A 22131-nucleotide genomic window follows, 5' to 3' on the forward strand; every position below is an offset into this window, starting at 1 on the left:
TGCTGGAGGAGCCTGCCCTGGGGGAAAGGTTGGGGTTTGCTCCTCCAGGGGCTTCTCAAAGCTCAGTCTGGTGACGATGCTGCAGGATGGGATCAGCCCCTGGGCTTGGCACCTCCTCAGGTGACAGCAGCTAAAACAAATCCTTGTGGACACTTTTTGTGCAGCACAAACACTGCCTATGAGTTGCTGAGGTTTTCATCCCTGGGTTTGCATTCCTGGGTGGCTCCACCTGTCCTGATGTTTCCTGTCAGGATTTTGTCCTGATGTCTTGATAGGGATTCCATCTGATTATTTTCATTTTTCATTTCAGTTGGGTTTTCTTTTTTTTTTTTTTTTTTTTAGCTTTGAGCTTTTCCTCTCAGAATGGGGAGATGTTTGGTGTTTCCAGAAGACAATTTTTTATTTGCAGAGCAAAATTTCAGTGGTTATGTAAGGCTTGCAACATCAATAGCCTGGATAAAAATGAGAGGGGAACAAAAGTGTTTATATAAAATTATCTCCTAACATATTTTTATAGCTGTGATGGTCTAAAGGCCCAGGTAAGAAAAGAAGTGTAAGGAGAAAGAATCTTTTGTGAAGGCAGTGCAGCTGGAACTTTAAAGAAGCTTTCAGAAGAAAGACTTGCATGTCTTAAATCTTCCCTGACTTCTTCAACTGTATTTTTAGATGATCTAATAAAAGATTACCTCTACCCACAGAGCTTGTCTAGAGCTTAAAATTATGCAAGTTATGTATTTTTTTTAAAAAAAGTTTCTCTTTACAAACTTATTTTTATTTTTTGCCTGTTTACATTCCTTCCATTTCTTGGTAACTTTCTAAGAAGCCAGGAATAACAAAGTTCTGCCTGGCATTCCCAAGCCTGATCTCATTTGTCAGGAGGATGTGGAGGAAGCCTCTTACACAAGTTTATAAACATTGCCCTTGTATGGGAAGAAAAATTCCTGCACTTGCAGAGTTAGTGAGGCCGGTCCTGGCTGCACCATCCTGATCTGTGTTCCAGCACAGCCCCTGGGCTGGGCAGGAGGAGATCCAACCAACCATCCAGCTCTTTGTACAAAAAACACAACACATACCACGTTTTAAACCTTGATAGTTTTGACATTATATTCAAAATTACTTTAAAGCTGTTTTGGAGAGTGGTCCTGACACATGCTATGTGTGTTTCATGGGTGGCCAGGGCATCCCCAGGGTGGGAATTGGAGCACCCTGGGGTGGTGGGGATGTCCCTGCCCCTGGCACTGGGTGGGCCTTGAGGTCCCTGCCATGGCTTTCAATAAGGGCTCAGGTCAGTGCTGGTCAGGGCAGTTCCCTGAGGTGGAATTGGATTCCTCCCCAGATCCACTTGGATGTAAATACTATCTTGGATTCCATGTTGGCAAATGATAGTAAATATTGTTTGTGTGATTTTAATAATGCTCAAACTGCATTTCCAAGTTCACTGCATTTCAGGAATGAGCTCAGTGATCCTGCTTTTTACCCTTTGATGTGTTTGGGAAGTTTTAGGATAAAAATCTTCCACTTCAGGCCGAAAAACAAAACTTCACAGTGTTCCCTTCTTTTTCAGGTCGCTCCAGGAGTGAGAAACCTTCCCGTGCTGCCCCTGGCTGTGCCCGGCTGCCCGTGCCCGGTGTGATGCCCGCGGGTGGGAGCTGCTCCCCGCGCCCCAGGGACCACTCCAGGCCTGGGGCTGGGACTGGGCAGGCTGCCCCCTCCTCAGGGCCTGCCCTGGCCACAGCCCAGCAGGGTCCCCGTGTCCCCCAGGGGCAGTTCTTTGCTCTGGCTGCCGAGGCAGATGACAGCAGGAACGAGGAGCTGAGTGCCAGGACATCCTTTGGGAATGAGGCAGCCGGGATGGAGCCGCCCCAGGGAGCTGCTGGAAGGGATCCTGTGCCACGTGGCCGAGCAGCAAACCTGGAGGAGAGCGTGGGGAAAGCTCCACGGCAGAGAGGCCACGCCAGGGCCAGCCTGGATGAGCTGTGGGTGACGTTCCTGGAGCGCCAGAGGAGACAGCAGCAGCAGGATTTCAGCAGGAGCAGCCAGCTGTCCCTGGTGGAGCGCCTGGAGAGGCTGGCCAGGCTCCTGCAGAACCCCATCAGACACACCCTGGCACCTGCAGCAGCTGGGGAGGAGGAAACCCAGGGAAGGAAACAGCCAGAAATGCACCTGGCAGGAAAAGCCACATCTGGGAGCAGTGTGGAGCCCAAGGGAACACGTGTGGGAGAGAGGCCACATGTGATCCATGGCAGAACAGGCCTGCAGGAGCCTAGGGCACACAGGCCAGGGCAGCAGAGGAGGATCCAGCAGCTGCACCTGGAAATTGCCAGTGACAGCTCCTCAGAGACGAGGCTGAGCGAGGAGCCCAGCACCTGCAGCACCTACAGCACCTCAGGGTGGGACACAGAGACCGCGGCAGGGCTGGACACCTCCCCTGCCCCGGGGGACAGCAGCTCCTTGTCCCTGTCCACCATTGACACGGCCAGGCTGCTCCGGGCCTTTGGGCAGCACAGGCTGGGGCTGGCCCCAGAGCTGGCCCCAGAGGTGTCCCCAAAGCTGACCCCAAAGCTGTCCCCAAAGCTGGCCCAGCTGTACAGTGCCATCAGGCAGCAGAAGAGCCGCCTGGAGCAGTGGGATGAGCCCGGTGCAGGAGCTGTGGGATGTCGCCAGGGAGCTGCTGAGAGCCTCGGGAAGGGGCAACAGAGCCAGGTAAGAGCTCCCTGAGCCCAGCTCAGAGTCATCCCCATGGGAATTCCCCACTGCTGGCTCTGGTAGCTGGGGATCACTGAAAAACTCACTCACAGGAGATGTTTCCGCCTTGCATGTCAGCAGCCTCAGCCAAGGTGTGGCCCTGCAGGAACTCAGGATGGCAAAACAACACTGGGGCTCTTTCCTTGTCTTTATTTTATTTCCCTTGGGAAGCCAGTCCTGTTCTCTGACACCTGCAGGCTCTGGCTTTGGCAGTGCCCAACACGAGCTGGTAAATTTGATCCAAATTCCTGAACATCTCTGGGCAAGGATCCATAGAATTGTTGGGATTTTCCTGCTGTTTGTCTTGTGAATAGTGGGATTGTTTTGTCCTGCTGTTTGTCTTGTGAATAGTGGGATTTGTTTGGTTGTGGACTATTTTTCTCTAAGGAGCTGAGAATTGCAGGTTGGAACTCTGCACTGTGGCTGTTTGAAAGGGGAAGGAATAATTCCTTCAGGTGAATTTGGCTGTTGCCCTTTGCAGGAGAAATGGAAATTTTCTTAATGAGGGGATTCAGCCTGGATTTGGTGATTCAAGTAAGGAATTAGAGAATTTGGGGATTCTGTGATACATAGGAATGCTGAAAGGTACAGAACAAGTGAGGAATATTGAATTACTCCTTCCATTTTTTTTTGTATTTCCAGACGAAAGTGGAACCGGCATCATTACTACCACATTAAATTGAAATTAACTACTTTATTTTATAGAAGCAACTCCCAGTCTGTTTGTCAACCAAGCCAGTGAATTAGGAAATAGTGAAAAATAATGCAAATAACTAAATAAATCTATGGGCGAAACAATGTTTTTGAAGGTGAAGAATGGTTTAAAAATATTTTATTTAATATTTTTATTTATGACATTTATTTGGAGGTTAAATAAAACTGTCCTGAACTTTGCAATATTAACACTATTAACCAGAACACCAGCATTAGGATCCAACATTTCTGGCACAGTTGTAGAATTTAGATGATTTTATTCCACATTCCATTCACAAGATTAATTTTTCAGGGTCTATTGACCGTTAACCCCAATTCTGATTTTTTTACCTGTCAAATCACCTGTGAGATGACAAAAGGAATTAATGCTATGGGGAATAAACTCTTTAAAGGCTCATTGAACCCCTGTGATTTTAGAAACTCACATTTTTTATCTGCTGGTGAAATATTCTTTTAAAAAATCCATCTGAAGACACACATGACCCCCCCCCTCAAATAAGGAGTGAGACAAAATAGATGGCAAATTAGCAATTTGAATTTGAAGTTCCAATTTTGATCACTTCTGGGCTGTTTAACAGAGGAAAAGTCAAGGTTTATTTGTATTTTTAGTGCAAATGTCTGTGGTTCTGAGGCAAAACTTCACTGGGAGCAGGAGCCCAGCTCCCAGAGACATTCCTGCCCCAATCCTTGTGGGAATGCTGCATTTGGAGCTCAGCTCCCTGGCAGACCATTGTCAGCTCTGCTCACAGAAAACCTGGTTACAGCTTTTTGTATTTATAGCTCCCACAGCTGTCCCAGGAGGGTTTTTCTCCCAGTCCCTGCCCGAGCTGCCATCTGGCAGCAGGTGCAGAGCTCAGGGCTGGAGCACGGGGAATGTTCCCATCCCAACAGGAATATTCCTGGCCCTGCTCAGGCCTACAGGGCTGCTGCTGTTCAGTGCTGCACGTGCACATTTGGGGTTTTCTCTTCCTGATTTTACAGTTCTGCCCCAGCGCATAATTCAGATTCACACGTTCACAATCCAAATGTTCACGTGTTCTGTTATCTGAAAGAAAATCCATGTCTGTGCATCTGTGCAGTGCCTCTCCTGGACCTGGGACAGTTACAGGAAATTTAAAAAAAAACAGGTTTATGAGAGTCAAAATTGCCTCCTTTTAGTATTGAAGTGAAATTTTGTTTGGGGTGATAGAGCTCATAAATAATAATAATGATGACGATAATGATATTATTATTATTATTATTATTATTATTATTATTATTATTATTATTATTGTAAAAGAGAATAAAAAGGCCTCTGCATTTCCATCTTGGCTGGTGTTGGGGATTACTCACGGTTCACCAGTTAATGTACTCCAGGTTCCTAATTGCTGTGAGCAAGGGGAGAATGCAGAAGTGTAATTAGAGCTGGAGCTCAGTGGAGCTGCAGGGCTGGGGGTGCTGCCAGGTCAGTGGTGTGGATAAATCCCAGCCCTCCTGTGCTTCACAGAGCCAACGCTTGGGACAGGATCGTGCTTTTTAATGGCTTTGTTAATTGAAATAATTGTGTGCTCTCCAAGCTGTGTCCAGCCCTGCAGCTTTCACACTGACCTCACACCTGGCTTGGTGTGGAGGAAGGTGTCAGACTCCCCCTGTCCCTCAGCCAAGCTCCTTCCATGTCCCTCCTGTTTCTCGGATTTATTGAGTTCAATTTCTCCCACCTGGAGGACTCTGTGCTGAGGATCACAGGGTGAGGGAGCTTCCCCTGCTTGGAAAGGATTTTGCCTCCCCACCCTCCCAGGGAATAATTCCTGCCCAAGATCCCAGCCCAGTGTCCCCTTTCCCAGTGGGAAGCCATTCCCTGTGTCCTGTCCCTCCAGACCTTGTCCCCAGTCCCTCTCCAGCTCTCCTGGAGCCCCTTTAGGGACTCTGAGCATTCCCTGGATTTTTCCCTTCTGCAGGGGAACATTCCCAGCTCTCCCAGCCTGGCTCCAGAGCAGAGGGGCTCCAGAACCCTGGAATGGTTTGGATGGGAAGGGACCTTAAATCTCATCCCATTCCCACCCCATCCATGGCAGGGACACCTCCCACCATTCCAGGATGCTCCAAACCCCAGTGTCCAGCCTGGCCTTGGACATTCCCAGGGATCCAGGGACAGCCCCAGCTAATCTGGGAATTCCAGCCCAGCCCCTCCCCACCCTCCCAGCCAGCAATTGCTGCCCAAGATCCCAGCCCAATGTCCCCTTTCCCAGTGGGAAGCCATTCCCTGTGTCCTGTCCCTCCAGGCCTTGCCCCAGTCCCCTCAGCTGAGCAGCCCCAGGTGAGTTAGAGGATGCCCAGTGCTCAGAGGCAATTCCCAATCTAAATATTCTCTTTCCAATGGCAGATAAATGGTTTTGAAATCTCTGCCTGCCATTGTCAGCGGCCTCGCCCTGGCCCTGAGCTGTCATTTCTAAATGTGAAAACTGTTTTTGGAGATCTGTACAACAAAAAAACCCATTTGATTATCAGCAGATTCTTTCTTTGAGGTGTCCCATGGAAATATGAGACCCTACAATTGCATTTTTTCTCCCAACACTGCAGGAAGGCATGGCTGTGACATCTCAACAGATGTGCTTGTCTTTATTGAAGGGCCTCAGCAACTTTCTCAGGGGCTTCTTGGGCCTCAGGTGTGAGGCATCCTCCAGCTGAGCGCTGCCTCTGATCCCAGCAAGCTCTTCCTACAGGAATAATGTCCTTTTCCTACCAGGGCTCGGTTTTGTGAGGGCAGTGAGACTGTCTCGGTATGGAAAGACAGGTGTGTCTGCCTGGGAAAGCTGGAGTCTCCCTTGGAATGGAGAATGTAAACTCTCCCCCCCTTCCAAATTATTATAATTTTGCAATTAGGAGCTTTCAGGCAAAGGCAACAGTTGTTTACCAGGAATCTTAAGAATACAAATGTATTAGTACAAAAAACAAGCAAACAAAACGAGAAAAAATCCTAGAAACTCTGACAGAACACAGCCTGACACCCTGTTGGTCAGGATGCTGAGAGCTGTCCAAATAAACCCTCCTGCAGTGCCAGATGTGGTTCTGTTGGAGCAGAGATGATCCTATAGAAGGGTCCAGTGGTGCTGAGATGGGTCCGGTCTCCCTCTGGGAATCCAGTGCAAACAGGCTGTGCTGGTGTTCTGAATCCCAGGTTTGATCCAGGTGGGAATGCTGGGCTCCTCCCCCTGGGTGGAGCCTCTCCCAAGGGGATGCTGGAATTGTATCAGCCATGCAGTGAGCCTGGATGGCCCATGAGCAGCAGATATCCCTGCAGGGAGGATGGGTCCTGGAAGGGATAAAGAACGCTGCCCCAGCTGGTTTAACAGCTGCCCATGAACAGAAGATTCCCCCAGAGTTATGAGGGATGGGTCATATAAGAGATAAAGATAAAAACACCTCCCCAACGAGTTGCAACAGATGGAAGTAGAACACACACTTTTATTACATAACCCAAGACAGGGACACATCAGCCTGGGCTCAGTGTTATTAACAACAGAGTACAAAAGGCACAACGAGGGAAAAGCAATGAGGTTTTTCTGTTTAAATCCTGTTTTCTGCTCATTTTGGTTGGAATTTCAGGAATTCCTGTTCTCTTTGCTTGTTTTTTGTAGAGGACAGCCCCCTTTTCCTTGGATTCCCCCTGTGCCAGCAGCAGTTCCTGGGGCCCGAGCTCTGCCCTCAGCAGCAAGCGACGGACACGAATGGTGAACAAAGAGATTCAGGCAGGTGAGGCCCAGAATTCCAGACTTTCCTGGACTCCTCCTGCCTTTCCTGCCATTGGAACCCTTTCTCCACAGCCTGGTTGTTTGTGGGGATGGGTCTGCACTGGCAGCACTCTCCAAGTTCACTTCCAGTGCTGTCAGAGATGTATTCAGTGAACAGGAGCTGTTTAATTGCCATTCTTGGGCTGCTTTAATAAGCCATTTTCTCACCTGTAAATTTATTAGCCTCAGCTTCTGCTCTGTTTCAATGGCAAAGGTGAGCTGCCTTTTTTTATCTATTGTTTTTTTCCCCAAGACATCTGTTCCTCCCAGAATGGTTTTTGTAGGCATATGCTATTTCAGAAGGCAACTGCAGTGTTCCGTGTTCTTCCTGGGAATATTTTGGGTGTTAAATTCTATTTCAGTCCCGAGCTGCTCCTGGCCTGGTGCAGTTCTGCAGTTGGGTTTTTTTCTGGTGGCAATTAGCAGTTTCTTCATTGCTTTCATTTCCACGCCAACTCCCCATCATCACATTGAGTAATGGCCTTGGTTTATTCATCAGATACAGCAATTATTTATTTATTCCTTCTTGTGTGCAAGCAGATTGAATCAGGGAAGGATTTTCATAGGGCAGAGTTAATTCTAGTTTAATTCCCACCCCCAGATAAATGTATATTTTGCTTGGGGTGTTTGGTTTTAATTTCACTGGGATTATCACACAGTAACAATCCCGAGGCACTGGAAGCTCTCCTTGGTCTGGGGAAGTGGGAATATAAAGGGTTTGGCTGTTGGAGGTGGGTGAAGCACAGGATTCTTCCCCCTGAGCTGGGATGGGGTGTTGGATGGTGTCCCTGAGAGCCACCTATGCCTGGGGGCTGGAGCTGACAAAGGGCTGATGAGAAAAGTGGGGAGATGTGTTGGAGCCCTGGACACTGAGAATTCCAGCCTTTCTGTGCTCACAGGCACTGACCCCCAAGCAAACACTGCACTGACCTGAGGCCATGGAAAAGGCTTCCAAAACTGAGTGACAGCACTGGGATTGTGGGTGTGGAGTTTGAATAGAAGTCTGTGATATCACAGGGGGGAAACTTGAAATTTAAAGGTTTAGAATATAGTAATATATATATATAGCAAGATGGAGGTTTTACGGCTGAGGCTGAGTCCTTTTTTTTCACTTTCTTCTCCATAGGTCTGGGTGGGATTTTGTAATTGGGTAGAAAAATCCACATTGTGGGCCATTGGTTATTGGGTTAAAAGTAAAAATAATTTAGATGTCATTTCTTAACTGGACAGTTTGTCCTTAAAAGGCCTCATAGAGAGAGAGAGATAGGGGCCATTTTTAGTCTGTTAGCTAGAAGTGCTGTGGCACTCAGAGTTTGTGAGACTGTAACAGAGATAAGGATTAATAAACCTCTGAGTCCAAACAAGTCTCTGGCAAAAGAAGATAAAACACAACAAAGAAGAGCCCTGTCTGGAAACTCAAGGGCTGTTTACTGTTGTGGGTACAGCCTCAAATGTCTTCCAGAGGTGGGAGCCCAAATGGGCCAAGGATCCAGGGTTATGGTGCACATAAGGGGTGGTCCTGAGGGTCGGGTTCAATAGGGAAGGGGAAACATGGTTAGAAGGGGTGGCCAGGAACCAGCGGGGCTAATGGTAGTTGGGGCAGGAGTGAGGCAGCATTTCCCCCAGAGGAAGAGTGTTCTGTAGAAATTATCTCCCCTTTGGAATGGCTGTGCTGCAGAGGGGGCACGGGAAGGGATCATTGAAAATGAGAATTTGTTGCAGCTGACCTTTGCTGTGAATGGGGTGGGAAGTGCTGGGCCAGCACCCCCCAGAGGTGGCAGAGCCTGAATCATTGGGAATAATCCCAGCTGGGTGGGATGGGGCCTGAGCAGCCTGAGGCAGCCTTGGGATGAGCCCTGCCCTTGAGCAGGAGCTTGGTGACTTCCAGAGCTTTCTGCCGGCCTCAGTTTCTCTGTGAGTGCACAAAATACCTGCTGGGATACAAAATGTGTAAAATAAACCCTTTGTTGACTTTTAATGATTTTTATTATTTTTGTGATACATTTGAATGATTTTAATGCGATCACAGGGGTGGGGTACTGCAGCAAAAATAACCCAATGGGATCCAAGAGAACGAAGAACATTCTAGGTGGGTGCATATGTGGTAACAGGGTGACATAAACTTAAGAAACCAATGGAACAACGAAACCTTAGAGATATTAATGTGGCTGCAAAGGCCCAAGAGAGGAAGGTTTTTCTCAGGCCCTGGGCCTCCCCCATGGGGTCATTCCCTGCCCTGGCACAGAGAGTGAGGGGTCCTCGCTTTGTTCCCGTTCCAGGAGACCTGGAGATCGTCAGCAGCGCCACCAAGAAGGACACCAGGGACGTGGGGGTGACCTTCCCCACCCCCAGAAGCAGCCAGCAGCTGCAGCAGCCCCCAGGACAGGGCCAGGGCCGGGCAGGGACGGCCTGGCAGCAGCAGAGGGCACGGCCAGACACACGGACAAGGAGGGACAGGCTGCACCTCCTGCAAGGTCAGCACCCATGGGTGGGCTGGGGTCACCCAGTTCTGTCCTGGACAGAGGGACAGGCTGTAAGGGTCCTGCTGAGCTCTGCTGGCAATTTGGCTGTTACACGCAGGAAATGCAGGAATTGGGAAGGAAAAAACAAGGGAGAGAGATGGGAATTGTGCAGGTTATATATTTATATTTATATTTATTCATGGGAGACAAAATGTTCTGTTAAACTCTCAGTGCTGGTCACCACCTTGTCCTTAATGTCTCAGGCCCTCAGGCTTCCCACAAGACTTTTCCAGAGTACCTGAGTGGAAATTGGGAACAACTCAACTGTTTTTGAGAGTTGCATTTTTAGGCAGCTGCTGGAGTCTCCTGATGTGTTTTTTTGGGGTTTTTTTTGTTTTTTTTTTTTTGTCTCTCTTCAAATCCCTGCCACTCTTGACAACGTCACAATTAAATGTTTAAAAATATTTCCCTTACTCATCACCGTTGTTGTTGTGGGGACTGGTGGTTCTCTCTCATAAGGGTTTAATTTAGAAAATTCAGAGTATCTGCTCAGAATCTCAGCTGATGCATGCACATCACTGTGTGTGTAAACTGTGAGTAACTCAGTTCCTGGAGCCACCTTGAACATTTGGGAGAAAATTCAGTCTTCCAGAAATAAGGATAAAGAGCCACAGGGCTCAGACCAGCAGAGAGGCTCCTTAAAAATGTGTGATTGCTGGTAATTAACTTCTTTCCATGCAGAGAAACCTGGAAAATGAACAATCCTGGGCTTTTCAGAAGTGATGTCTGATAAAGACTTGCTGGTATTGGGACACCTGGGGGAGGAATTCTCTGAACCTGCCCCGGGTGTTTCCTACAGGAGTTGCCATGGAACTGAGCTGCAGTGAGGGCTTGGTGCTGCAGGGTGGGCACAGGCTGGGTTTAGTGCACACCTGGGCACTGCTGGGGTCCAGCCCCAGCTGCAGCTGAGCCCCCTGTGCTCCCCTTCCCCAGGGAGGTGGGACAGGGTGGGGAGGTGAGGACACCACAGGGTGGGGATAGAGGCAGGGTAACAGGGAAAGGAAAAGCCACACCAGCACAGCAAGACAAGGAATTCATTCCCCACCAGGAGAATCTTGGAATGGGCTGTGTTGGAAGAGACCTTAATTCCCACCCAGTTCCATGGGCAGGGACACCTCCCACTGTCCCAAGTGGATCCAACTTGGCCTTGGATATTCCCAGGGATCCAGGGGCAGCCCCAGCAAATCTGGAAATTCCAGCCCAGCCCCTCCCCACCCTCCCAGGGAAAAATTCCTGCCCAAGATCTGGTGTAAACCTGCCCTCCTTCAGCTTAAGACCATTCCCCTTGCCCCAGGTCCCTCTGCAGCCTCCTTGGAGCCCCCCTGGAGGGACCCTTTCAACCCCTGCCCATGTTTCCATCCCCAGCAGAGCTCCACGGTCTCTGGTGGTGACTTGGGAGGTCAAAGCACCAAGAGTTCCTCTTCCCTCAGCTCTGTCTCCTGACATTGCTCTGGGATCCCCACTCCTGGCTGTGTCCCCTCCCAGCTCTTTGTTGTCCCCTCAGCCTCAGGGATTCCTCCAGGAGCAGAGGACCGTGGATTGGGATAGGCAACAGGACAGGAATTGTCTCAAATCTTCTTTCTCTTCCATGCTCTTTTAACAGGGACTCCGTGGCTCGTCCCAGCAGAGGATTTGAAATGTGAATCGAGGAAAGAAAACCAATCCAGTGCCACTCCTGGCCCTGGGCCAGCCTGGTTTGAGCCCTGGAGCAGCAGGAAGCCTTGGAGAGAGCCCCTGAGGGAGAAGAACTGGGAGGAGCAGCCCAGGCTGGGCCAGGGAGCAGCTGCAGCCCCAGGAGCTGGCAGGGGACTGGGGAAGCTCACCCTGCAGGTGAGGGCTCCCTGCACCCACAGGGGCTGCTGGGGCTCCACAGAGTGGGATCAGGGAATTCTCTGGCCCTCTACTTTCCCCAGAATGTTTCCTCAGTTTATTCCCCAGTGTTTGACTGGGACTGACACTGCAGGGATTAAACCCCCTTGGCTTCAGGACTCAGAGGGATGGAGATGACAGATCATCCCAGCACACTTCGTTCCACGCAGAAATAGTACTGAGGTGTACACAACATGAGATCAAAACGAGTTTTTACTATTCTTTATTATTATTTTAGGTTGTTTTTTTTTACCTTTCTGGCCAGTTTGTTTCCACATTGTTAAACCCACATTAAGGACAGGAAGTTTTACATCACACCCAATATTAGGGTGGGATTTTTTCCATGCTTTGGGGTCTGTGGTGGGTGTTTGGGTGTCCCCTGCAGCTGGCAGTCACAGTTTGTGCAGGCAGGGTGTGTTTGTGTCCCCGCAGGAGGCCCTGGCCCTGCACCGCCCCAATTTCATCTCGCGCTCGGGGCAGCGCCTGCGGCACCTGCGGCTGCTCCGCGAGGAGAGGAGGCTGCAGAGACTGCTCCAGGGGGAAAGGCCGCTGCCAGCCCAGGGGGATCAGCAGCTGCCAGCCCACAGGGAACAGCTGCTGCAGCCCCCAGGGAAGAGGAAGGACTGCAGGACTGCGAATCACCGAGGTACTTCACTGGTCTGCCTTGAGTTCTTTGATTTCTTGAGCTCCATGTTGGTGTTCTGTTCAAACTTCTGTTTAAACAGAAGTTTGGTGTGGGTTCTATTCAAACCTCACACCTACAATCCCAGTGCTGTCACTCAGTTTTGGGAGCCTCCTCAGGTCAGTGCAGTGTTTGCTTGGGGGTCAGTGCCTGTCAGCACAGAAAGGCTGGAATTCTCAGTTCCCAGGGCTCCAACATCACAGAATTACAGAATCACACACAATCACAGAATGTGTAGGTTGGAAGAGACCTTCAAGATCATCGAGTCCAACCCAGCCCTGACACCTCAACTAGATCATGGCACTGAGTGCCACATCCAGTCTGCTTTAAACACATCCAGGGACAGGTGACTCCACCACCTCCCCAGGCAGACCATTCCAGTATTTAATCCCTCTTTCCATGAAAAACTTTTTCCTAATATCCAGCCTGTATTTCCCTTGGTGCAGCCTGAGGCTGTCCCCTCCCGTTCTGGCAATTGCTGCCTGGAGAAAGAGACCAACCCCCAGCTGTCTACAGTCACCCTTCAGGAAGTTGTAGAGGGTGATAGGGTCACCTCTGAGTCTCCTTTTCTCCAGGCTCAACAGCCCCAGCTCCCTCAGTTGTTCTCCATATGGCTTGTCTTCCAAACCCTTCACCAGCCTTGTTGCCTCCTCTGGATGTGTTCAAGCATCTCAACATCCTTCCTAAACTGAGGGGCCCAGGGTGTATTTATTCATTATTTATTTCTCATAATGGCATTACAATTACTTAACCCTCTTGTCTGTAAGATCTTATAAAGAGTTTTTTGTAACAACTCCCATAAAACTTACAAAGGACTCACATTGCTGCAGTAACAAATTCATTCTTCATTCCCTTATCTCGCAATTTTCCATTCAGGTTTCCTGATGAAAGAAAAGAGAAGAGCAATTCCCAAGAGTGAAATGTTTCAAAGATCTAAAAGGTAAAGTTCAGGGCATTTTATTTCAGGTAGATCAGTGCCCTGACCAGGGAAGAGCTTTGAATCCTGTCTATAGTCAGAGAAGTGGGTGTGCAAATAATCCAGCTTTTTCAGTGAAAAATGCAGGTGCCTGATCAGAGGGAGAAATGTCCTACTTAGACATTCCAAGGAACAAAATCGTTTTGGAAGGGTGATTTTTGTAGCTAAACCTGAGGGTTCTGCTGCAGTGTCAGGCATGCACAGCAAGCTGGGTCCCAAATGGAGAGAGAATGGGGCTGGGGGACACTGGAGCATCTGAGCAAGCTCCCAAATTAACAAAGTGTGTAATTGGGGCAGGAGTGAGGCAGCATTTCCCCCAAAGGAAGAAGCTTTCTATAGAAATAATCACCCCAGGGGAATACAGAGACTTCTCTTGGAAAAACCACCTTAGGATAGGTTCTGTCTTATTTTTGACTGCAGTAATTCATCTCTGCACTGCCCAGCACACGCCCATGGATTTCCCCTTTGGAATGGCTGTGCTGCAGAAGGGGCATGGGAAGGGATCATTGAAAATGAGAATTTGTTGCAGCTGACCTTTGCTGTGAATGGGGTGGGAAGTGCTGGGCCAGGACCCCCCAGAGGTGGCAGAGCCTGAATCCTTGGGAATAATCCCAGCTGGGTGGGATGGGGCCTGAGCAGCCTGAGGCAGCCTTGGGATGAGCCCTGCCCTTGAGCAGGAGCTTGGTGACCTCCAGAGCTTTCTGCCAGCCTCAGTTTCTCTGTGAGTGCACAAAATACCTGCTGGGATACAAAATATGTAAAATAAACCCCTTGATGACTTTTAATGATTTTTTTTATGATACCTTTAAATGATTTTTAGCATTTCAGAGTATTCTCAGGGGAAGTATTCTGTGTGGGGAAGCTGTCCCTGTCCACAGGGGTGGCACTGGATGGGCTTTGAGGTCCTTCCAGCCCAAACCATTCCAGATTCTGCAATTGAAGGAGAATCTGGGGAAGCATCAGCACAGGAGAAGACAAAGCAGGGCAACACTACTGAAATTTTGGAAATGCCCAAAAAGCTTCAGTGAGGTGATTCCTGTGCTGAGTTCCTGCCATGGCTGGAGGGACATGTCCTAGGGGTGTCCTGGGCTGGGGACAGGGGACACTGGGGACACTGAGCTCCAGCGGGGTCAGCACATCAGGGCAGGGCTCCAGGTGCTGCTCTGGGGAGGTGCTGAGCTGGGAGAGGCATAACAGGGCTGGGAGGGGAGTTCCAGGGGCAGGAGAGGCACTCCAGGGGTAACAGAGCTGTTCCAGGGGTAAGAGAAGCACTCCAGATGTAGGAATTCCCTGGCTCCTCCTGCTCTGGATCCCACGCTGTCCCAGTGGGGCAGCAGCAAACTCCAAAGGCATTTCCCAGGGCTGTACTCGGCCTGCAGCCCTTGGGGAAGGTGGGGATGAAGGAGGCTGTGGGTTTGGGTGTCAGGCGGTTTCCAATCACCGTTTTGGCCTCTCCTCTCTCTCAGGATCTACGAGCAGCTCCCGGAGGTGAGGAGGAAGCGGGAGGAGGAGCAGAGGAGGCTGGAGTACAGCTCCTACCGCCTGAGGGCTCAGCTCTACAAAACTGTGAGTGCCTGTCCCTCAAAAAGCCCCAGACACCGGGATCTGCTGGCTGGGAGCTCAGGTTCGGCTGCAGGGGCTGTGCTCCACCTCAGCAGCCAAACTGTGCAACGCCAGCTCCCCCTTCCTCGCCCAAAATCCTTCCTTCCACTCCATGGAGACATGGCAAGGAACGTGGTCCTGGTGAAATGGTACAGAAAAGGGCTAGTGCCTTTTCATTCCTGGTGAAATGGTACAAAAAAGGGCTTATGTCCTTTCATTCCTGGTGAAATGGTACAAAAAATTGCCTTGTGCCTTTTCATTCCTGGTGAAATGGTACAGAAAAGGGCTTATGTCCTTTCATTCCTGGTGAAATGGTACAGAAAAGGGCTTATGTCCTTTCATTCCTGGTGAAATGGTACAAAAAATTGCCTTGTGCCTTTTCATTCCTGGTGAAATGGTACAGAAAAGGGCTTATGTCCTTTCATTCCTGGTGAAATGGTACAGAAAAGGGCTTATGTCCTTTCATTCCTGGTGAAATGGTACAAAAAATTGCCTTGTGCCTTTTCATTCCTGGTGAAATGGTACAAAAAAGGGCTTGTGCCCTTTCATTCCTGGTGAAATGGTACAGAAAAGGGCTTCTGGAGGGCCTCAGGTAGAGCAGAGGGGTCTTGGAGCACATTCCAGGAAGGACAGAGGTGTTCCTGAGGCTGCTGGGTTTGCTCTGCTGTGCACTGGCTGGGGATGGATCTGGCTCAGGGAATTCCCAGCCATGCCTAACAAAGCCTGGAGCCATCCTTAATTTATCCACTCAAAAGCTTGGTGGGAATTTAACTGTGAGGATTTCGGCTCAGCCAGGAGCCCTGTCTGGGAAGCTGTGTGACAAACCAGTGTACCCTGAGCATGGACAGGCCCTGAAACCAAAATTGGCCTCTTTCTTAAACTCTGGAACTTAACCTTGCACTTCAGTTTTAGTATTAAACTCCTTTCCTGGAGTATTTCAGAGCTGCAACAACAGCCTTGGGTATTTGCTGGGAACAGCAGTCTCTGGATTTTGAAAGTCAGCACTTGTAATGTATTCTCCAAAACATCTTCCTGCTCTCATTTGGGGAATTTACCACTAGAAAGAGTTTAATTTGTTGCTATACTTGGGCAGGGTATTTTCAGGACATTTTTTCCCCTGGTCTGAGAATTCCAGATGCTGGTACAGTAAAGTTTGAGGCATTAATGAATTCTCACAGTCACTGGCTTGAGTGGCAGAGTCAGCTGGAAGCAGGGAGGGAATAGGATCAGAACTTTTGTAATAAATCTGGGTTTGATTGGAAGGGAGGGGATGATTCATGGCAGTAAATAATTCAATGTTTTAGTTTTCCCTGTCTGGAGCAGAGAGGCAGCCCAGAACAGCTGTAAATCAGGGCCTGGTTTGGTGAGGATGGGTAAGAGCAGCAGGTTCTGAGTGAGGCTCACTGTGCCTGAAAAATGAACCACAGGTTTTATGGAATGACTCCAGAAATGAGACAGAGCTTTGAGGGAAGGAGGGAGCTGCTCCAGGAGCTCCATGAAGTGTGGGATGGGGCTGTGGGATCCAAGGGGCTGTCCCAAGGACCCATCCCAGTGCTGAGAAGGGCAGAGCTGCTCTGCTGCTGTCCCTGAGTGACCCCAGCAGGGAGCAGCTCCTCTGGCATTTATCCAGGGCAAACCTGGGAAAGGGAGGCAGGGTCAGCTCTGTGTGGGGCTGGGCACAGCCCGCCTGTACCCCCAGGGCAGGGCCTGTCCCAAAAATCACAGAGTCATGGGATCATTCAGGGTGGAAAATCCCTCTGAGCCCATCCAGTCCAACCATCCCCAGCACTGCCAGGGCCACCAGTGCCCCATGTCCCCAAAGTGCCACATGCACAGGGCTTTAAATCCTTCAGGGATGGGAACTGCACCACCTCCCTGGGCACTTCCAAGGCCTGAGCACCCTTTCCATGGGGAAATTCCTGCTGGTGTCCACCCTGAGGCCGTTCCCTCTCCTCCTGTCCCTGTTCCCTGGGAGCACAGCCCGACCCCCCCGGCTGTCCCCTCCTGGCAGGGACTTGTGCAGAGTCACAGGGTCCCGCTGAGCCTCCTTCTCTCCAGGCTCAGCCCCTTCCCAGCTCAGGAATTCTCCAGCCCCTTCCCAGCTCCCTCAGGAATTCTCCAGCCCCTTTCCCAAGGCTTTGAGGGCTCACAGGATGCAATCAGAATTTGGGAAAGGAAGCAGTGAATGAATGAAACCCATCCCAGCCCTGTCACGGCAGGGACACCTCTCACTGTCCCAGGCTGCTCCAAGCCTGGCCTGGGACAATCTCAGGGTCCAGGCTGAGGGATGGGATGCAGCTGAGTTTATTTGACTCAAAACAAAACCCCAAATTAGTGAATATATATGAACAAAATTTGCTTCCCTTCTGTAAAGCAGAGTGCGAATATCCCAGAGGGCTCTGGGGAGTGAAGGGCTGTCAGGGCAGATTTCAGGGCATTTCTGTGACAGTTGGGGCAGCTCACTGAGGTGAAAAGAAAATAATAAAAAGTTTTGTTGGCACTGAGTGAGGATGATCCTGAGGAAGGAAACAACATGGGCCCACCTAGAACTGGAACCAGAAAAATCCCTGGGCTGGAGTGCACAGACATTCCTAATCTGTGAAATTGTTCAAACTTCTCTTTGTTAAGATAGCCAAGTTATTTTTATCACAGGGTGCACGTGGATCTGGGCTGATGTTCTGTCCCAGCAGCCCTTTGCTTTTGTACTTCTAATTTCAAATAGAGCATAAAATCATCCCAGTCAGGCCAGGAGATGGGGAGTGCCCTGGAATTTGGCACCCTCTGTAGTGCGAACAGATTCTGATCTGATGGCAGCAGCAATCAGAACTTCCAGCCCCAGTAAAGTGGAAATGGATTTTCTGAGTTTATCAGACCCAGGCTCGTTCCATTACTGAGGCTTTCCATTAGGTGGACTTTGTGATTTCAGAAAATTGGGAGAAAGCTCCTAAAAGGGAGCAGCAGGTCATGGATGACTTCCCTCTGCCCCCTGAAGGAGCAGGGCTGGGAATGTCCCCACAGGGACAGGGGACAAACCCAGGCGGGGACCACAAGGTGTCACTGCCCCCAAGGGAAAACAGCAGGGCTGGAGCTGGGAGGCTGCACCAGGAGCTTCTGTGGGGGAATCTTCTGGAATCTCCCTGCTGGGAGCTGGAAGGGACCTGAAAGCCCTCCTGGATCCAACCAGGGGTCACAGCAGGGGTTCTGTGCTGGCTCTGCTCTTTAACAGCCATTCCCAGGGGCTTCCAGCTCACTTTGGGAAGAGTTTGCAAATGATTTCTGCCGTGTTTGGTGTCAGGGTTGTGCAGATTTCCCTCTGCTCCCCTCAGCCCTGGCTCATCCCTCCCGCGGGGAGTCCTGGTTCATTGCCCTGTTTGTGGTGGAAAGCACTTTCTGTACCTTCCCCTCTCTCTGCGGGTCTTCCCTGGAGCTCCCATGCCTTTCCTGAGCCCATTCCTGAGCCCTTTCCTGAGCCCTGAGCCCTTTCCTGAGCCATCCCAGCCTGGGGCACAGGGGGCTCCCAGCAGCTCATGCTCAGGGTCCTGCTGAAGGGAGCAGCCTCAGCCACTTCCAGGGATAATCCTGTTCCCAGCCATCCCCACAGGGATATCCTGGTGTTCTCACTGAGCAACTTCTGAGCTGCTTGAAATGTCCCAAAAGGGGTAAATTCCATTTTGGGGTGGTTGCACATTGGTGCCAGGCTGGACAGGTCTTGGAGCTGCCTGGGACAGTGGAGGTGGCCCTGCCCCAGCAGGGGTGGCCCTGGAGGGGATTTAGGGTCCTTTCCCATCCAAACCCCTCTGCATCACAACCTGTGCACAGAACCACTGCTCAGCATCTTTAATTCTCAAAGCACTAAAACTCCTCTGTGTCCCTGTTTTCCTCTCAGAAAATCACCAACCGCGTCCTGGGGAAGAAGGTGTCCTGGAGCTGATGGTGCAGCACATGGCAGCACGTGCTGGGCCAGGAGAAGGCAGTAAAGGTTTCTGCAGCTCGAGTTTGTGCTCTTTGGATCAGTTTTGTACTCATTAGTCCTGCCCTGTGTAAGAATCAGTGATTTTGGGGGGAGTATCAGGGTTTTAAATAAATAGCTAGGGTTTTATAGTGGGGTTAGGCACTTCGAGAGGAAACAGAGCCTGGAAAAACTTGATTCATAACATATTTATAACTCCCTGATTGGAATAGCAGTTTTATATATTTATTTTCAATAGGTTTTAACGAGGATTTTTAAACTTTTTTTTTTTTTTAATTCCTGTCGCAATGTAGAAAATCCACTTGTTATGTTTTGTACTGCAAAACCCCTTCAATAAAACAGCTGAGTTGTAAAAGCTGCTGCAGCTGTGTTTGTGCAGGGACAGTTCTGGTGGTGGTGGGAGTTTTCAGGCCTTTCCTAGGAGAATCCCCTTTTCCAGATGGTTCTGTCCTGCCAGGGCCCCTGGCTGTGCCCTGCAGCAGCACCACTGACAGGGTGCAGGGCACAGCTGGGGTTTGGGGGGTGCTGAAGTTCCATCTGATCATCACTGAGCAGCTCATGGGATGGATAAACAGGAAAAGACATCAGAGGAGAGCAGAGTGGGTGTGAGCTGTGGCTTCCCATGTTCCCTGCCTCAGATGTTTGTGGCAGTTCAGTTTGGAGACAGCTGGGAGGGAACACCCAGGGCTGGGCACCACGGGGATGGAAGGTTCTGGAGAGACCCTCCAGGGGCTCCAGGAGAGCTGGAGAGGGGCTGGGGACAAGGCCTGGAGGGACAGGACACAGGGAATGGCTTCCCACTGGGAAAGGGGCCATTGGGCTGGGATCTTGGGCAGGATTTGTTCCCTGGGAGGGTGGGGAGGGGCTGGGCTGGAATTCCCAGATTTGCTGAGGCTGTCCCTGGATCCCTGGCGGTGCCCAAGGCCAGGTTGGACATTGGGGTCTGGATCCACCTGGGACAGTGAGAGTGTACCTGCCATGGCAGGGGTGGCACTTGATGGAATTTAAGGTCCCTTCCCAGCCAAAACCATTCCAGGATCCTCTGATCTGGCCTAGTCTTAGAAATGGAAGTTTAAGTGCAGATGACAAATAAAACCATCCCGTGGCTGGGATAAATCAGCTCAGACTGTGCCTTATCCTCTCACACCTCCCCACTTCCCCAAACGCAGTTTCACCTGTTTATCACAGTCAGCCTGGCTTGGGTGGAGCCCATCCAGGGCCAGCCCTGCCCTCTCCAGCCCAGCCTTGAACTGGAGTTTGTTCCTTCCACTGCCTTGTCTGCGGCATCAGGATGGAACTGCTGCCATGGAACTGCTGCCTTGCCTTTGGAATTTTGTTCTGGGGCTGGAAATGAGCTTTGTGTGCTCCTGAAGCAAAAGGTGCTGAGGCTGCTGGGGCTGAGCTCTCATGGATTCCCCGAGACACAGGGATAGATTTGTTCCCTGGGAGAAGAGTCTGGGGCTGTTGGAGCCCTAAAGAGATCCTGCCTCACTTGGAGCTCGTTCAAGGCCACTCAGCTGCTTGTTTGTGCTTTTAAGCTTTCAGTGAGGAGACATGAAGGCAGCTGGAGGGTCTTGCTGCTCCCAGATCCCTCTGAGATGAAGCGAAATGTTCCCCCAGCCCTGCCAGGGCCACCCCTGACCTGTGTCCCCAAGTGCCACATGCACAGGGCTGTGAAAACTCTCCAGGGGTGGTGACTCCAGGGCTAGACAAAGCTTTGGGTGATGACATTTCCCCCCAGAACTGATGATGGGGGTGTTCCCACCATCCCTCCTCCCCTGATTTCCCCATGGGGACACTCCTGAAGTGACCCTGCCCTGTTCCTGCCCTGTTCCTGCCCTCAGGTGGGGTGAGGCTCCTGTGGGTGCAGAGCTCCCAGTGTTTACAGTCCTGGGGAAGGAGGCTGTTGACATCTGCACTCACTGCTTCCAACACGCCAAACTTCTCTCCAAAACCTCAGGAAATGGTGTTTGTCTTGTGCTGATTCCAGAGTGGAGTCATCCCCTCTGAATCTCCTGCACACAGAGACTTTTAGGGTCAGTTCTGCAGGGCTCTGAAGTGGAATTAGGGCAGGACTGGGGTTTTTTGTCAGCACTGTCAGAGTAGATTTATGTTTTCAGTTATTCAGAATTGTCCTTTGCTCAACACCACTCCCCAGGGATGGCTGTGTAGGACAGATGAGTGTCCACAGCCTGACCTGCAGCTGGGAAACCTCCTGGACGAGAAGGAAAAGAAGGAAATGGAAAAGATGTGTAAAAAACCACCTTTTGCTTTGAAATGTGCTTTATTTTAAAATTAGAGGCTTTTTTTTCCCCCTTCAGAAGCACCTTCCATCTCTTCCTTTATGCCCATTTCCACTCGTTCTTTCTTGGTGCTGGAAATTCCATCCTGAGGGGATCAATCCTGGTCCTCCTCTGTCAGGGCAGCCCTGTGGGTGATTCTGGGGTCCCTCCTATGGAGAACACCTTTTCCAGTTGGTTTGGATGTTTTCGAGGTCCCTCCTATGGAAAACCCTTCTCCAGCTGGTTTAGATGTTTTGGATGTTTTTGGGGTCCTTTCTATGGAGAGCCCCTCTTCAGTTGGTTTGGATGTTTGATGTTTTTGGGGTCCCTTATATGGAGAACCTTTCTCCAGCTGATTTTTGGAGTCCCTCCTACGGAGAACCCCTTTTCCAGTTGGTTTGGGTGCTTTTGGAATCCCTCCTATGCAGAACATCTTTCCAGCTGGTTTGGATGGTTTTGGAGAACCCTATTTTCAGCTGGTTTGGGTGATTTTGGAGAACCCCTTTTCCAGCTGGTTTGGGTGTTTTTGGGGTCCTTCCACTCTCCCATCAGGGGTTGGTGGGATTTGGGGGGGTGTCTGGGACGTGCTGTCTCGTTGCTGAGCTCTGGAAAGGTTTCCATGGAAATGCATGGCAGTGATGATGTGAAAACACAGGTCAAGTGCCCAATTTTGTTGGAAAAGGACGTTTCCCTCAGACTGTGGTCACTGCTCTCCCTCTGCCTGGACATGGATGGCTGCTGGGGACCCTCCCAGGATTTCTCTCGGCCCATTTGTTTTGCAATTGAGAGCCCAACGGGAAGACTTTGGAGAGAAGATGAAGGATTTGCCCTGGGGCAAAGCAGGTAAGGAAACCACTTCCAGAATTCAGCATGGTTTGGATTGCAAAGGACCTTGAAGTCCCCAACCCCTGCACTGGCACCCAAAATCAGATGGATTATGGACTTGATATCAGCCCTCCCCAAAGTCCATCTCATTTTTTCCGTGAGAGCATCCTGGAT

At 50.4% G+C, this 22131-nt stretch overlaps 1 protein-coding gene across 1 annotated transcript; it reads left to right on the plus strand.

Annotated features, from left to right (window-relative positions):
- The first annotated feature begins 1263 nt into the window (after positions 1–1263).
- ALMS1 (ALMS1 centrosome and basal body associated protein) lies at positions 1264–19133 on the plus strand. The gene is made up of 9 exons (XM_066318445.1): positions 1264–1285; positions 1565–2703; positions 7077–7191; positions 9509–9703; positions 11355–11581; positions 12053–12266; positions 13179–13242; positions 14745–14844; positions 18767–19133. Exons 1-9 carry the CDS (start codon positions 1264–1266, stop codon positions 18809–18811), a joined length of 2121 nt encoding a protein of 706 aa, XP_066174542.1. The 3' UTR covers positions 18812–19133.
- Positions 19134–22131: the final 2998 nt, after the last annotated feature.

This window comes from Sylvia atricapilla, chromosome 4 (assembly GCF_009819655.1).
Source record: "Sylvia atricapilla isolate bSylAtr1 chromosome 4, bSylAtr1.pri, whole genome shotgun sequence".
Taxonomy (NCBI): Eukaryota; Metazoa; Chordata; class Aves; order Passeriformes; family Sylviidae; genus Sylvia; species Sylvia atricapilla.